This window comes from Phyllobates terribilis, unplaced genomic scaffold (genome assembly GCF_046119375.1).
Source record: "Phyllobates terribilis strain yellow unplaced genomic scaffold, ASM4611937v1 Scaffold_10__3_contigs__length_209671492, whole genome shotgun sequence".
Taxonomy (NCBI): Eukaryota; Metazoa; Chordata; class Amphibia; order Anura; family Dendrobatidae; genus Phyllobates; species Phyllobates terribilis.
Genome location: NW_027362770.1, coordinates 91,211,554 through 91,229,923, shown reverse-complemented (window position 1 = coordinate 91,229,923; position 18,370 = coordinate 91,211,554). Strand labels below are relative to the sequence as shown.

The 18,370-nt window shown below is 43.2% G+C and overlaps 1 protein-coding gene across 1 annotated transcript; it reads left to right on the top strand.

Moving 5' to 3' along the window:
- Positions 1 to 1,579: 1,579 nt before the first annotated feature.
- Positions 1,580 to 7,912, top strand: LOC141164036 (securin-like). The gene is made up of 5 exons (XM_073649202.1): positions 1,580 to 1,589; positions 3,760 to 3,929; positions 4,416 to 4,491; positions 6,424 to 6,582; positions 7,839 to 7,912. The coding sequence occupies exons 1-5, from the start codon at positions 1,580 to 1,582 to the stop codon at positions 7,910 to 7,912; spliced, it is 489 nt and encodes a 162-aa protein (XP_073505303.1).
- Positions 7,913 to 18,370: the final 10,458 nt, after the last annotated feature.

Genomic DNA, 18,370 nt, shown 5'->3' with positions numbered 1-18,370 from the left:
CTTTGAATGTGAAGGAAGTATTTGTGACAGGGAGGGAAGGTATGTATGTCTAGTGTGCAGAGTGGCTGGGCTTAGAACTTGTCTAATTGCTCTGTATGTTCCTCCACCTTTCTCTATACAGACTGTGCGCCAGCTATTCCCGTGGATAACGGAATTTGCTACCATACCCCTGTTAGTCATCGGTGATTTTAATATGTACCTACACGCTGAGCTTGATAAGTATAGGGGTAATGTTGGGGGAGGGGCTGCTCAAGAGACGTCGTTGGCAAGTGTCTTGCAGGAAATTAGCTTGGTAGATGTGTGGCGGGCTCGATTCCCAAATGTTAAGCAGTATTCGTGTTACTCGCCATCCTATTCCTCTGTCCAGAATTGACCTGGCTCTGGGAAATAGTCATCTAGTCCCTCTAGTTACTAAAGTAGAATACTGCACGAGATTGTTATCTGATCATTCACCATTATTGGTTGTTTTGGGGGTCGATCCTGGCGCCATAAACAGAAGGGCACTGTGGAGGTTTAACCCCTACTGGCTGGATGTATTTGGGGAACAGATGGACTTAGCAGGTAAATTGGATCGTTTCTTTAAAGACAACATAGGCTCTGCCCCTTTAAATACGGTATGGGAAGCCATGAAGGCATTTTTACCGGGGATCCTGATTAAGGAAATTTCCATGATCAAATCCAAAAACAGGGCCCGTCTTCAGGAGCTGCGGAGGGAAGTAGACATATTGGAACAGAGGTATGTTGGGTCCCCAAGCATAGAGAATAGGGAACACTGGACACGGGCACAGGCTACACTAAATGATCATATATTGAAACAAGCGGAGCATAAACGGTTCTTTCTTAAACAGCAATTTTATGTGGAGGGAGAGAGTACAGGGCACTTGCTGGCCACCATAGCCAAGGCCCAGACTGGGGCTCCTATGATTGCACCTATCAGGGATACTAAGGGTGCGGTAACTACTGATTCAATGGAAGTTTTACAGACAATTATACTCCTCCAAACTGACTAAGGCGCAAAGGGACATAGATCTCTATCTTCATGATATGCAAATACCATGTCTGACAGATGGCCAGAGAGAGCAACTAGATGCACCAATTACACTGGAGGAGATGCAGGAAGCTTTAAAAGATTTTCAAAATAACAAGGCCCCTGGTACTGATGGGATCCTCGCGGAAATTTATAAGGAAGCTGGGGGGGTTTTGCTTCCCAGGTTACTGGAAGGGCTTAAGGGGGCGAGGGAGGGGGGGGCTTTGCCGACTTCAATGAGGGAGGCTAGCATAGTTCTTTTGACAAAACCTGGAAAGGATGCATTAAACCCTGAATCATATAGGCCAATATCCTTACTCTCGGTAGATGTAAAAATTTTAGCTAAGGTCTTGGCTACCAGACTGGTGGCGGTTATCACACATTTGGTTGCAGAAGACCAGACTGGGTTTATACCGGCCAAGTCGACGGCAATTAATTCTTAATCTGCAAATGCAGTCACAAAATGCGGGTGGTAGGGCAGTGCTATCACTTGATGCCGCTAAGGCTTTTGATAGTGTCGAATGGGAGTATTTATGGGCTGTTTTGAGAAAGATGGGGTTTGGTACTGGATTTCGGGCCTGGCCGCGGCTTCTGTATAACAATCCGGTAGCTCAGATTCAAATTAATGGCAATCTTTCTGGTAGCATTGAAATGGGCAGAGGCACGCGTCAGGGCTGCCCGTTGTCTCCCTTACTGTTCGCCCTGGCTATGGAGCCGTTGGCTGTTAAGCTTCGCTCCAGCAGCGAAATACAGGGGTTCCGCTATAAAACACTGGAGGAGCGGGTGGCCCTATATGCCGACGACCTTCTGTTGTTTTTGGGCGACACGGAGCAATCTCTGACGACGGCTATGAATTTAATAAGGGAGTTTGGAGATCATTCTGGCCTACAGATTGATTGGGATAAATCAGTTCTTATGCCGGTGGATGGTTTGTCTCTGAATACTAGGGCAGGGAATACTTGATTGAAGATTGTGCGAGAATTTAAATATCTCGGAGTTAGAGTGACCACATCTATCGGAGATTACATTCCTTTAAACTTACTTGAACTGCTTACCAGATTTCAACAAAAGGCCAATACTTGGAGCAAACTCCCCCTATCAGTAGTAGGTCGAACTAACTTCATTAAAATGGTGTTAATGCCCCAATTATTATATATCCTTCATAATTCACCTGTCTGGGTCCCCATGAGAAAATTTTATAAATTTCAAGCACTATTTCGGGAATTGATCTGGAAAAAAGGGGTTGGATACACTTCAAAGGCCCAAAGATCAGGGGGGACTAGCCGCACCTAATCCATGGATATATTTTCTAGCCTCTCAGACTCAACAACTCTGGTTAATTCAGGGGAACCTAGATAAACTGATACTTCTACTCAAACACAATTTGCCAATTACCTCCTTTCTAGAAACGGGAATCTCGGGGTGGGATGCTAGGCGGCATCTTCCGACCCTAGCACTTATGGGGAAAACGTGGCAGAAAATCAAACTGTTGTTGGGAATAGAGGGTTTTACCCCGTTGTGGCATAATGCGGGCCTTCCAGAGATCCAGAAATTGAAAGGATTCGGAATATGGGAAAAATTGTGAATAACTAATGTGGCACAAATATTAGAGGGGGAAATATTTAAATCGTTCCATCAGCTGAAAGAAGAATACTGTATTCCACAAACTAGTTTCTACTTTTATCTCCAAATAAGACATGCATGGTTTGTACAGCCGCGACATATGCAGAGTAAAATCCAACATCATCTACTGTTTAACACATTATTATGCCATAGAGGTGGGAAGGGATTGATTTCCAGAATCTACAGGATACTTATGCAGCAATTTCAGTGGGACAGACCCTTAAATGTTAAGGAGAGGTGGGAGCGTGACATTGGTACTATAACCTCGGAAGAATGGGAAGATGTGGTGGGGAGCGTTCCGATACTATCTACATGTGCGGCACATAGACTCTCACAGTTGTACTTATTGCATAGGGTATATAGAACTCCCAAATTTCTACAGCGCATTGGAGCAAGGAATGACAGTGTGTGTCCAAAATGTGGAGAGGAAGGAGCAGATCTTATGCATATGATGTGGACGTGTAGGAGGGTCGCGGTATTCTGGAATGTGTGTGTAGTACATTAATAATATGTTTGAGTGTAATCTACCCTTATATCCTAAAGTGTGTGTTGGGCTATGTAGAAATAATAGGATGTGACGAGGATGAAATAATAGCCGTTAAGAGGACTCTATATCAGATCAGAAAGCTTATAGCTGCACATTGGTTGGATCCCTCTCAGGTTCCAGGAATTCTTGGATAGATTGCGTCTTTTATTAAGATTAGAAGAGGGAGTGTACAAAAAGCGGAAGGCTATACGGAAATTTGATCAAATCTGGGGTAGATGGAGCACGTTTCATGGTTATCATATTATGTCCATTTTAAATATCAATTGAGTCTGAAATGTTGTGGTCTCTCAGGTTCTACTTAACTAATCACTGACTATTAGATATTATGCTCTGTATCCATGGATCAAATTATCAATGCTTTAACAGTTAGATAAGCTATATGATAATATGCCGTCTGTAATTATATTTGTCTTTGCCATATGGTTTTTGGGGGTGTAATGGGCGGGGGGAGGGGGAACGGGTGGGTTTTGAAGGGCATTGCCAGTTGGGTGATGCCTCAATGTTTATGTGCAATGTTAAAAATGTCTTTTAATAAAAGGTATCTGATTTTTTTTTTAAAAAGGAAAGTCGCTTGTGAAAACCCACCAGGACAAAGTGCACGGTTCTGTATCATGTGGGAAAACATCAAGAAAAGCTCTAGGAAATATCAACAAGCAAGTAATGACCCAGAAGAACGGGCAGCCTCTGAAAGGAGACCGGAAAGTGCCAAAGCCTGCGCCAGCTGTTATACAGGTATAATGTATTACCGCAGCTCTGATCATACACCGCTCTTGTGTTCTGCCCTGTACTGATGTACAGACTTGTATCTACATAATCCTAAAATGCCACAGGAACATCTGCAAGAAGACCACATGGCATTTTCTACTATTACAAGTCCCATTATTATCTGTTGGATTAAAGTGGGCTAATATCTGGCTAATCTAGCTGTGTAACGTGTATGGGGGTCTCCTGGCTGCCCTAACAAATGTTCAGTTCAAATACCCGCTCCTTGTTCTCTAGGCACACATTGCTTAGAGGCAGCAGATTACCCTCCTCCCCACAGAACACATGAGAGCTCATCTGTATGTTGGGAGAGATGGCTGCTAGCCAAACAGTGTATGGCCAGACCACAGCTAGGCCACAAGGGCTTGGCTGACTCCTTTTCAGATCATATATGGAGAACCTAATGGTAAATACTGGATAAATGAAGCTTGTGACCTGGTTCCCGTTCCCCACTAGGTTTCTGACACTTCTGATAAGACAGACGAGCAGCAGTACCCCGACATTGAGAAGTTTGTTCCCTACAATCCTGCAGGTAACTCTTCCACACCTTGCTGTACCTATTGCCTGCCATTAGCCACTTGCCTTTACATTTAATTTTGAGCATCAGAATCAATTCTAATATTTGCACCTGAAGCTGGATGGGGTTAGTGAATTTGTCACCAGGATTTTGCTGCCCCATCTGAGAGCAGCATGATTTAGGGGCAGAGACCCTGATTACAGTGATGGATCGCTTGGTGCAGTTCAGAGTAACTGTGTCTGCTGCAGATCTACAAATGCTCTGAATGCTGGGCTCTGGATAACCCCACCCACACCACTGATTGGTAGCTTTCTGCCTATGCACGGTGTATAGAGCTATCCATCAGTTGTGGGGACAGGGTTGGACTACATGGCAGCAGCTTTACTAGTCCTCTGGTGGCAGTCTCCTGCTGGTGGAGGATCACTTATCAAAACTACAGCAGTCAGCCCAGAAAGCAACACGTCTCTGGAATTGGGGATCTTTGTCCCCACGTTGTGCTGCTCTCAGATCAGGTGGCAATAAACCTGGTGACAGATTCCCTTTAAATGCAGTTTAGGGCCATCTCTGTTACACTCTTACTCTCTATTAGCTGCAATGTCCCATCTGCCTAATGCAGCCACAGATCTCATGGCTGCAGTATCCGGATCTTCAGAAACTCGCTGACATCGTGTCAGTTAATCCAATGAGTGTTTGCAGTGACAGCAATGTCTGTTAGCTGGGCTTCTGCTGCTGCTCAGTTGTGGAGGAGAGCAGACAGATGTCAGTGTGGTGTTCGGAGGCTCCTGGGGCCCCTGCACGTGACATCAGGAGTGCCAGAGATCCAGAGTGTGGTCTTGGGCTCCACTATACAGGTGGGACTCTGCAGCTATTTGGGGGTGGGGAGAGGAGGGCACAACACTGACGTGTGCAGTGAAGGTGGTTCAAGTTCATTGATGCTAGATGACCCATTTTGGTGCATTGAGCCCAAAGGTAAACTAGGAATGCCAAAGAACCAATCAAGAACAACTGAACAAAATAGTCAAATTCTGCATAAATAGGAAATCTACTTAACCGTGTATTCATTAAAGGTTTTTTAGAGTGACACCATAGAGACAGGCGCTCACACCAGTGTACATACAATAGTTAAAATACAAAAATATAGACTAGATCTCACAGACACAGGGCAAAGTGTGTGGTATGGAATCCAATATATAATGTATCAGAGCAAAGATTATAGATCTAACCATGCAATAGCTCTGTCCAAGAGTAATTGAATAAATCTAAAGGTGCTTAGTGCATATCAAGGTCGGTAGTAAATAAAGCATTAGTACCTGTGTGGTCCAGAGACTTGTGTGGAGCCCACCCAAGTGTTGGGAATCCCTATTTAGATTATGCACAAGCACTCTTATCTCGTCATATAGTAGATTTATTCAATTACTCTTGGACAGAGCTATTGCATGGTTAGATCTATAATCTTTGCTCAGATACATTATATATTGGATTCCATACCACACACTTTGCCCTGTGTCTGTGAGATCTATTCTATATTTTTGTATTTTAACTATTGTATGTATATTGGTGTGAGCGCCGGTCTCTAGTGTCACTCTCTTACCTAACCGTGTATTCATTAAAGGTTTTTTCCTATTTATGCATACATTTTCTATATTCGGTTCTTGATTGGTTCTTTGTAATTTCTTCCAAACTGTCCTGTCCACATGTCTGGTGAATGTGTGAATTTCTAACTAGCACACATGTTGGTGTAGTATTTACAGAGATTTTAGTGCCGTATCTTACTACAATCTAGGAATGCCTCCTAATCTTAAGCACCACATTAAAGCCCTTTTAAACCATAAGATATGAGTGGACTTGCAGCAAGATTGCTGGGTATCTTTGAGCAGCCAGTTGCTTATTCCTTTACCAAAGATCAACCTATGCTAAAACTATATTATATATTTTTTTGCCTTGTAGATTTTGAGACCTTTGATGTCCCAGAAGAACATAAACTGAGTCACCTCTCCCTGGCTGGTGTCGGTCTTATAGCTAATGTGAATGATGCTAAAAGGTTTGTGTCTCTACTAAGCCTAGAGCCGGCCCTCATGGACATCCCTGCACTTAGTTGGGTGTCAGGTAGGTGATTATAATTGAAATGGCAGATAAGATGGTGAAAGCCAGCCTTACTCTGCAGAGATCACTACACATCATGGTACTGTCATCAATACGGGTGACTGCAGTTCTGACACCTTCATACCAAGCACTGTAAAAGCCTAAAACCATTTGGTGAAAACAGTGACTGCCAGCAGTTAGATATGACGCCAGAATTATGGTGCAAATACTTTAATAACACCAGTCTGGATGAATCAGAGCCCCGCTGTCTTGCCATGCAGGGTTTACAGCTCGCTCCCTTTCCCCTGCACTGTCACTGCTGCAGCCTATAACTAGCAGCAGGGGAAGGAGTACAGCTGATGGGGTTAAAATTGTCACCAGGTGATTGCCCCTACATTGTGCTGCACTCAGATGGGGTAGCAGAGACCCTGATTCCTGTGGTCATAAAAATGACAGTAAGCGACATCACTTTTCTCTGTCTAGCAGTTCTCTGAATGCTGAGCTCTGTGTAACCCCACCATTAATTGTACCCATGGTCAAAGCTGCTAATCAGTGATGAGGATGAGCTCTGTAGGACTACATGGCAGCAGGTTTACTAGTCCTCTAGTGGTGGTCTCCTACTGATAATTATTGATATTTATCAGCACTACACTAAGCAGTCCGATAAGTGTCACATCGCTGGAATCGGTCGCTCAGATTAGGTCCCAAAATCCTGATGGCAGATTCCATTTAAGTAGTGATCTCGGCCATGTTGGTAACAGGCTACAATCCTCATCCATGTCTAGACTGGTGGGCTGGGTTTTGAGTGACTTGACCATTAGCTTCCTTGTTCTCCTCACTCTCCCCATATAACTGTTATCCAGTGTCACTAGCCTCATTCCCTACAGCAGGGGTCCGCATTCTGGGGCTCAGACCCCCCGTGTGCCTTACAGCTGGGTGCATTTACATCAGGTCTAGCGAACAGCCATAAAGAGCAGGTCTCCAGATGGTGACTTGTGAAGAACCCTGCAAAGAACAGCAGATCTGGATGTGTAGATGGGTGGGAAGCTTGAGAGAAAATGATACTGCCGGTTAGAGGGCGCTTGAAGCTAGAGGTGATGGGAGAATACCTGATGGGGTCACATCCAGGGGTACTCATTAAGTATACCTCCTATAACGGTGGGGGCACCGGATCTTTAACTGCCGTTATATGCTTAATGTGGGTCATTGGACACCACTGAATTGCTATATAGCAGGTCAAATAGGTTTTCTACACTAGTCAAAATAACTTTGTATTCCAGATGCTGCTGACAGTCTTCCATCTTTCCTTGCCATGCTGGAAGAGATCGCTGTGGAGATGCCCCTGACTGACTGAACAGATTAAACAGTGAAACGTCACTTATTTATTTGTCCTCCATTTTGTTAGTGCGCTTGTTCTTAAATAATAAAAAAAAATGTTTTAATGAATGTATTGCTTGTTACATATATTGAAGGATGGCATTACAGTTGGGAATTTCTACTCTACTTCTGCTAAAGTGTAAATTCACCATGTGTTGGAGGAATGTAGCTTTTCCGGAGCCGTGTATACAGTGCTGGCCAAAAGTATTGGCACCCCTGCAATTCTGTCAGATAATACTCAGTTTCTTCCTGAAAATGATTGCAATCACATATTCTTTGGTCTTATTATCTTCATTTAATTTGTCTTCAATGAAAAAAACACAAAAAGAATTGTCCTAAAGCCAAATTGGATATAATTCCACACCAAACCTAAAAAAGGGGGTGGACAAAAGTATTGGCACCCTTTGAAAAATCATGTGATGCTTCTCTAATTTGTGTAATTAACAGCACCTGTAACTTACCTGTGGCACCTAACAGGTGTTGTCAATAACTAAATCACACTTGCAGCCAGTTAACATGGATTAAAGTTGACTCAACCTCTGTCCTGTGTCCTTGTGTGTACCACATTGAGCATGGAGAAAAGAAAGAAGACCAAAGAACTGTCTGAGGACTTGAGAAACCAAATTGTGAGGAAGCATGAGCAATCTCAAGGCTACAAGTCCATCTCCAAAGACCTGAATGTTCCTGTGTCTTCCGTGCGCAGTGTCATCAAGAAGTTTAAAGCCCATGGTACTGTGGCTAACCTCCCTAGATGTGGACGGAAAAGAAAAATTGACGAGAGATTTCAACGCAAGATTGTGCGGATGGTGGATAAAGAACCTTGACTAACATCCAAACAAGTTCAAGCTGCCCTGCAGTCCGAGGGTACAACAGTGTCAACCCGTACTATCCATCGACGTCTGAATGAAAAGGACTGTATGGTAGGATAACCAGGAAGACCCCACTTCTTACCTCGAGACATAAAAAAGCCAGGCTGGAGTTTGCCAAAACTTACCTGAGAAAGCCTAAAACGTTTTGGAAGAATGTTCTCTGGTCAGATGAGACAAAAGTAGAGCTTTTGGGAAAAAGCATCAACATAGAGTGTACAGGAAAAAAAGAGGCATTCAAAGAAAAGAACACGGTCCCTGCAGTCAAACATGGCGGAGGTTCCCTGATGTTTTGGGGTTGCTTTGCTGCCTCTGGCACTGGACTGCTTGACCGTGTGCATGGCATTATGAAGTCTGAAGACTACCAACAAATTTTGCAGCATTATGTAGGGCCCAGTGTGAGAAAGCTGGGTCTCCCTCAGAGGTCATGGGTCTTCCAGCAGGACAATGACCCAAAACACACTTCCAAAAGCACTATAAAATGGTTTGAGAGAAAGCACTGGAGACTTCTAAGGTGGCCAGCAATGAGTCCAGACCTAAATCCTATAGAACACCTGTGGAGAGATCTCAAAATGGCAGTTTGGAGAAGGCACCCTTCAAATATCAGGGACCTGGAGCAGTTTGCCAAAGAAGAATGGTCTACAATTCCAGCAGAGCATTGTAAGAAACTCATTGATGGTTACCGGAAGCGGTTGTTCACAGTTATTTTGGCTAAAGGTTGTGCAACCAAGTATTAGGCTGAGGGTGCCAATACTTTTGTCCGGCCCATTGTTGGAGTTTTGTGTGAAATGATCAATGATTTGATTTTTGCTTCATTCTCTTTTGCGTTTTTTCCTTGCAAGCAAATTAAATGAAGATAATAAGACCAAAGAATTTGTGATTGCAATCATTTTCAGGAAGAAACTGAGTATTATCTGACAGAATTGCAGGGGTGCCAATACTTTTGGCCAGCACTGTATATCTCTAATTTAGAACGATGACTGCACTTCACTACAAGCTAATTGTGCTTGAGCATTGTTGAAGGTGATCTCTGAGAAATGTAGATGAATACACATTTAACACCTTCCTCTCTTGCAGTATATTTTAATCACAGGTAAAGTTCCCTGCCTTTAACCCCTTTCTGACATGGTAATACATTCCTGTGCCCTTGGCTTTATTGACCAGGGAGGTATTACGACATGGCGATCGCACACAGGTTGTGCGGGTGTGATAGCCGCCAGGTGTCAGCTGATTCTGACAGCTGGCACTCTGTGCCAGGAGCAGTGCCTGCACCGCTCTCCGCACTTTAACCCCCTAAATGCTGTGAAGACCTTGAGTCTTCCATGGGCATAACACTATTCAGACAACGCAGGGTGAGGGTAAAACAGTGTGGCAATACTTTATTGAACCACCAAACATATAGAACAGTCCCAGCAAACACCCAAGATGCCACAACATTGCACAGTCTCACCCGGCCGCTGGCCCGCCCAGAATAGATCAGCTGCAACTTCGGGACTTCCAGGGCCAGCTACCTCACTAGTGGCTCCCCACTTTTGGCGGGCTGCCACAGAGAGGAGGTAGCAGCAAGCTTAGGAAGCTGACAGTCCACCGAGGTACAGGGCAGGAGACCCGATGGTCCCACCTGGGCTTCTCCAAGAGCTTCAATGGGGTCAGATGACCGGCTGGTTCCAATCTGGCTTCTCCGAACGTCTCCATGGGTTCCAGGTGACCAGAGGGTCCCACCTGGCAACTCCAAACAACATATCCATGGGGCTAGATGACTTCATCGTCCCAACCTGGTTCCCCCAAATGTATCCATGGGTTCTCTGATGGTCAATGGAGCAGATCTATATCCTTCCAGTCATGGTCGTATACCCTTAGGCCGGAATCATGTAGAATGCAAATCTGGATTGAGCCATGCTATCCATCTGCTGTCCTGAAGAATGTCTATCTGATTCTCCATGATTCCCTTTTCAGCAGGATAGAAAACCCCTTTTTATATTTATATATGTGGCTAAGGTCATCAGTCACGTGGGGAGGGGGGGTACAGTGCTCAGGTCTCATTGGTTGAGCTAAATCCCCTGCTCTTGTAAATAAACTAGCTGACTTTAGTACAATTGATAATCAGCATATTAACAAACATTGTTTCCAAACCAAGAGTAGTCAATATTGTCAACACAAAGATAATAGTGTATTTCTCTTGGCTTAACAAATTTAGAAGTCTGGCTAATTAAGATTAGAAGCTGTGTGGTCACAAAAGCGATAAAAAGTCATGTGCCCAATAATGTTACCAATAAAAATGTCAACTTGTCCAGCAAAAAAACAAGTCCTTACATGACTGTCAGCCAAAATATGGAAAAAAGTTATAGCTCTCAAAATATGGCGATGCAAAAACTAGTCTCTGCAGAAAAAAAAAGCCTCCCAAAGATCGCAGTATAGCTGGGCTCACATTTATCCTGCTCTGAACGCTTATGCCGGGGTATCCGTGTAAATCTCTGAAATACGTGCTTCAGATGGAACCCTCGGCGGAAGATTCCCTGTAAGGAGGCAAATGGAGACGCCCTCTGGCCTGTGATCCCACGGTGTCCGACTTTTCATTAGGCATGCATAAAAGTGCCTTCGGCCACAGTTTTGTGAACCTCCTTTATTTAAAAAAAAGAAAAAAGGACACCACTAAACAGAGGCCAGACGGAGTCCAGACTAACCCTGCTGCCTCATTAGAGTGAATGGATCCCTGGAGTTAGGGTTGTATTAGGACTTTAAAAAAAAAAGTCTCCGCCCCGCATGTTTTGCGTCTGTTATACAGCCAAAAAAAAAAAAAAACACGGGGGATTGCCTGCCATACACGAGCAATCCCCCACACTTTTCTTTTTGGGGGGTGTCTAACAGTGAAAATGCGTGGATTCGAGCATCTCACTCGAGCACCCGCTATACTTGGTGCATATCCAAGTACCCGATGCAAACTCAAGTAACGAGCACTTGCGCGCAAAACTAATGACAACTTATTCAACATGATGACCTAATGTTATTGTCAGGAAAATATTAGTATCAGGAAAATGTTCTTCCATATCTGCCTGACATAGATGTTCACCCCCCTCCCTTATTCCCCTTCTGCTCAGCACAAAAGCCCCAATTAGCACACGCCTGAGAAATAGCTAATGCAAACGATGCCAGGCAAGGAGTGTTATAACTTTGTTAGGAAGCAAGCATCTTGTCTATGAAAGACGCAGGAGGTAATTAAAACACAGACCTGAGATAGATTGACACCTTCTCCCAGGCCAGAGTTTGGAGGAAAGAGGAAATGGTTCGTTAAGTTCAAAGGCACTCACAAACAATTCCCGGCCACCAGCCATAGCCAGATAGACTCCGATATGAAATATTATGAGTTCCATACGTCCGACAGTAACGAGACCCATATGTGTAGTGACCAAATCAGCCCAGGAATGTATAGGTAGTTTTCCAGGGCTGTAACCAAAATCAGGGAGCTGTAGCGCAAAAACACCAGAATAGCAGACTGCAGCTATGTGATGTGTGATATCTAAATAAAGATAAAATCATAAGGGAAAAAATGGCGTAGTTTGCAAGCTTCTGCGATCAACGAGCGATGAGTTATCACAGAAGTTAGCGTTTTTAATAAAAATGTACAGGCTGGAGACCGGCCCACATGATGTCACCACAAGGAGCGTGTGGGCAGATCTCCCCTTAGGTATAAGACAATCCATGGAGAAGACAGTAGCACTCATTGCCAGGGGCGGAATAAGAATTATTTTCAATAACAGCATAATCTAACTGGAGAGCCCCTCCTCCACCTATATTGAATCGTCTCAGCGATCGTATAGTGTAAGTTTTCTTCTTTCCTCCTGTTTATTTTATGTAACTGCATATGTATTTTAATGTCCCCTTTGTAACATCCTTGTATATATTTTTCCTAAACACTGCCTCCCTTTTGGATTAAATATAAAATTTAATAGTCCTGTTCCTTTTGTTCTGTAATAGTTCCCTTCCCCGAAGCCATATACGCTACCAAAATGTAGGCGTCCGGACTGTATGATATTTCAAACTCGGCCGGTGGTGGCAGAGAGAATTAATAATTGGGCTATCTTGAAGCTGACAATGACCGTACGGAGGGCGTTAAACACGAATTCAAGGCTGTGGAACCCAGGGTGTTGCGTCATACACTCACTGGTTGCTTACCGATACCAACGTAAAGAGTAGTCTGGATCGCGTGCTCACGACTCCGAACAAAATACGCACAGCATGACGGCACGGTGAGATATTGCATGATCTCCCCGGTGTCGTCCCTCTGTGTGTGTTGGAATTCCTGACAGTTATCAAATTCTGTGTCGTACCTCTGGGTTCAAAATGTTCACTGTACCCCTTGATAAAATCCTTGAGGGGTGTAGTTTCCAAAATGGTGTCACTGGTGGGCGGTTTCCACTGTTTGGGAAGCCTCTGATGCACCTAAATGCGACACAGCGTCCACTAATTATTCAACCAAATTTTACATTCAAAAAGTCAAATAGCGCTCCTTCCCTTCTGTGCCCAAGCAGTGGTTTTCCCCCACATATGGGGTATCGGCGTGCTCAGGAGAAATTGCACAACAAATTTTGGGGTCTAATTTTTTTCCTGTTATCCTTGCGAAAAAAAAAAAAAAAATTAAAAATGTGTACAATTTTTGTGAAAAAAAAGTTAAATGTTAATTGTTCCATATTCCAAAAATTCCTATGAAGCACCTGAAGGGTTAATAAACTTCTTGAATGTGGTGTTAAGCACCTTGAGGGGTGCATTTTTTAGAATGGTGTCACTTTTGGGCATTTTCTGTCATAAAGGCCTCTTAAAGTCACTTCAAATGTGATGTGGTCTCGAAAAAAAAAAAAAAATGGTTTTGTAAATTTTGTTGGAAAAATGAGAAATCGCTGGTCACCTTTTAACCCTTATAACTTCCTAACCAGCACAATTTCGGAACCAAAATATTTTTGATGTAAAGTAGACATGTGAGAAATGTTATTTATTAACTACTTTTGTGTGACATATCTCTCTGATTTAAGAACATGAAAATTCAAAGTTTGAAAATTGCAAAATTTTCGCCAAATTTCTGATTTTTTTTTCTCTTTTTTTCACAAAAAAAGCCAGTCATATCAAATTTTACCAGTATCATGAAGTACGAGATGTCACGAAAAAACAATTTCAATCAGTGGGATCCGTTGAAGCGTTCCAGAGGTATTACCTTAAAGTGGCCTGGTCATTAATGTGCAAACAACCTTGGGGGTAAAGGTGTTAATGTGGACTTGCACACCGAGCCCACACCTTTCCTTGCACATGATGGCTGATCTAATCAGTCATCATGTGCCTTAACAGCCATGAGTGGAGCAGTTTATCCACTTGCAGCTATTAACTGGTTAAATGTCTGTCAATCACTGATGGCAGGATTTAACACGTGCTGGCAGAAATTGCATCATTGGTCTCCCTGTCACGTGATTATGGGGTGCTGATGGTTTGTTATGACAACTGAGGGTCTGCAAACCACCCCCCCCCACCTCCATGCCAGTCATTACAATCCTCCTGTGAACACCAGCCCGTAGCCGGCGTACAGTATACAGCAGATCGTGACTTCTGCTATACATGGCACAGGCGATCAGACGATCCCAGCTTCAAGTCCCCTAAGGGGACTATTAAGTCGATGTGTTCTATTTTTCATACTTTTAAAACCTACGTTTAAACCCTCTTCCTTTTGCTCCATTAAAAACCATTTGAAAAAGTGCACATTTGGTATCAGCGTTCAGAAATGTCCTATTTATCTAAATATAAAAACAAGTAATCTGAGGGAAAAACTAACAAACCCTATACATGTTTGGTATCTGTGTACTCATACTGACCTGGAGAATAATATAACAAGGTCACTTTTACCATATAGTGAACATGGGGTAAAAAAAAGCCCTCATATGACTATGGGGACAGAAAAATTAAAGGGTTATGGCTCTTGTAATAAGGGGAGGGAAAAACAAAAGCAGAAAATCACAAGGTCATGAAGGGGTTACATAGTAAACACTTTTCTAAATACCTTTTTGCTTGGTCTACTGCACTCAGGATTCCAAGATGGCGGCTACCATCAATTACAACCTGTCCTAGATCTGAGGACACGCGCTCTGAGTAGGAAAGGCTGTCAGGCACAAGACCAAGGGCAGAGCAGCGGCATTATGATCGCACATGCCCCCGTTCAGTCAGCCTGACCGTTTTACTGGGTCAGTCCTACTTCGTGTCCTGGCAGTTGCCATGTTTAAAATCCTGAGTGTGCAGTAGATAAAGCAAACCTCTGCTAAATGAAGGTATTCAGAAATAGGAATAGTTTGTAAATGTTTTATTACATTTCTTGGAGAACCCTTTTAAGCTTTTCACACACAATCTTGCAGACTAATCCTGCAAACAGGCTGCCAAGCAAGGAGCAAAACGCTCAATGGGGTGAAATGATCTGAGCAGCACAAAAGTCATTTTCAGCAGTGCGCCATCCTGTGTAATCAGTAAGTATCCCAACACAAATGATGCCGTCCTCTATAATACGCCCTTCCGAATAGATCTACCCGAAAGAAAGAAAGGGGAGCAGAGAGATGCGTCTAAGGATTAATCCAAATAAAATCAGATTCTTTATTGAAACATTAGCAATATAAAATTGATATAAAGGAGAAGTGACAGAGTGCCACACCACCACAGGTATACAGGTTCCCACAAGCCGCAAACAATAATTATAGGACAGCGATCCAATGGTAGAACAGCCCCAAATTCATGCACCCCTCACTCAGTAATCAGGGCATAAACCTCTCCAACAAATAGAGAAAATACAGAGGTATAAAAGGCAGGCCAATCAGTATCAGACGGTATGAACTATGCTTCAAGTTAGAAAAAGGTAATTTTTATATATAGACCATCAGATATACGATTAGACCTATCACCTAAATGTAAACATATATAACCTGATGAAACGGCTATAGTATCAAGAGGGACAAAAGGAATGATTTCATAAATCCAGTAAAGATGACAAGTAATTCTTAGGGGAAACAAAATACATACATAGTGTGTAATCATATACAACCTGGTGGCGGGATGTAGGTACCCCCTGAGGAAGCCGACGCAAAACGCGCGTTGGGGTAACGTACATCCCACCACCAGGTTGCACAATAATTCTGCTATGTTTAACTGTTCAAGCAAAGTGGATGTGATTTCATGAGACGTGCGCCTGCTATTAGAATTCAACAAATAGTATTTTATGTTATTTATAAGTTAGTATTTATCTATATTCCTGTCTCTTCACCTGTTTTTGCAAGTGTTCTTCCTTTCCCTTTTCTTTCTTTGCTTTTCCCATACCTTTTCTTCCCCTCCTACCTTTTTAAATGTTTTATATATAAGGTATCTTATATGTATATCGTAACTCCTTTCTCTTGCTTATCTTGTCCATACCAATCTTTTCCATTTTCCCTCTATCCCTTTAATTTTTTCTTTTTCCTTAATTTTCTTTAATAAACTATATTTTTCCTTCCCCCTTCTCATCCTTAACCCTTTATTTTGCCTATATCTTTCATCCCTTTAAATTTTGCTTTTATTTTGTTCTTGTTTGCTTCTATAAAACTGTGTATTTATAATATGTATCCCCTCCTTTTTCTTTACCCCATTTATGTAAAAAATCCTTAATAAAAACTACTTTACCAAAAAAGGCGCTCACTGTGCACCCAAGGACGCTGCTGCGGTTTTGGTGCTTTTTTTTCTCTAGATGCTTCTATGTGAAGCCTAAAAAAAAAGGCAGATACTATATTAAGTGCAGAATCAGTTTTTCTATACTATTAAAAGCACATTAAAAAAAGCGGCTTCACACCTGCACCAAAAATGCATCAAATAAGGGGGAGAAGATTGTTATTGCGTAGTTTGGTGCGGACATCTGCTGAAAACAAAAAACACAGTATTTCTGCAACGTGTGAACTCGCCCTTACAGAAACAAAAAAAGTCATATGTCATGTAGTGAAGCTACATAAAGATGAGAAAGTTCTGGCGGCTCCGACTGTGAATGAAGGAACAAAAAATAATTCACAGGTCCCAACTAGAGAGGAGCAGGACGCACAGATGACGTTGCGCTGCCCCGGGTGATCAAAAGCCGCCGGGGACACCGGAAGATAAGAGACTCGCGGCCTCCTGTCCAGCCGCCCAGTACCACTCATCTGGACGCTGGACCAGAGACCCGTGAATTGATCCGCTCATCTCTAGTCCCAACCATCCCGGACACAGCAGCCAGTCCCAGATTTGGGTCTTCGCCCTGCAGTCTCAAGCGTCTGCTGAGTCCCTCACTGCCAGAGCCCCTCTGACAACTCTTCCTGCCGGGGGATAAAGATAATGGTAAATGGCTGTGGATTGGGGTGTGGCCAGTGGCCAAAAATTGCCGTGGCGTGCCACATGATATGTCCCTCTTTCGGTTATTCAAAAGTTGGGAGGTATGGTAACGTCATCTCTTAACCATCTAACATAATGTAAGTGTTGTATCTAATCTACGGTGGTGTACCGACTATTATAACAATGTAGCAAACCCTATTCCTAGTGTCAGAAAACCTGGATAACGTGTTACTTATTCAGTGTAACAGGCTCTAAGTGAAGATGGTCTTTAATGTGCCTTTTTGGCTTGCACCACCCATGGTATCACCACTGTGTGTGTAATGTATACTTCGCAGATACAGAGGATTATAATGTAAAAGTCAGTTTATTTGAGATAAACTTGAGTCAAACTGGCGTTCAGCAGATTAATCTGAATAATCTGTAATTGTTTTTGCTATGTATACCCCTTTCACATCATGGAATAAATGGCGCTATAATAAATAAGAATAATTAATGTGCTGTAATATATTTCTGGGATAGTTTCACAGAAACCAGCCTGAGGGGTCTGGTGGCTTTTGGGCAGCTGATCTGCTCTCAGGATGTCCCCAGGGCAGGCTGTGGAGACTACAGAAGCTGCAGCAACAAGCGGCTGACCAGAGGTTCCTTTTGAAATAACATGAAGGGGATGATTAATGGAAATCAATGAGTCTACAGTCATATTCTGTTCCTCTAAGATCTAGATATTAACATGTAGTTTAATAGTAGGTGGCATTGTGGAGAAATCCAGGTCTTTGTACCGCTGCCTGCAGGTAGTAATGGTTTAAGGGGCTGGAGCCATTGCCAGTTGATGAGAGAATCCTAGGAAATTCTGTAGTCACCGTGCCTTCATGGCACTGCACCAGAGCACAGCTTGGCATACTAAGTGGTGACGAGCCGCCTGAGGCCTGTGCCTAGTTTCCTTTGGTGGCCCCTGTAATATCAGCACTTAGTATCTGATTCATCAGGACTTAAGCCTGGTTTAGAAGTTATTCCAAAATGTTGCAACACTTGGAATTTCCTTGCTAATTCTGGCCAGATATGCCAAAGTGAGCAGAGGAAGGGCGGGACGGGGCATGTGGAAGCCCACGCGACAGATTCTTTAAAAATTCACTTTTGTGGCATAACCTTACACCAGAAATGTCCTCCAGCCCCGCACACCAGTAAGATGTTCCATCATTATGTGGCATGCATCTCTTCAC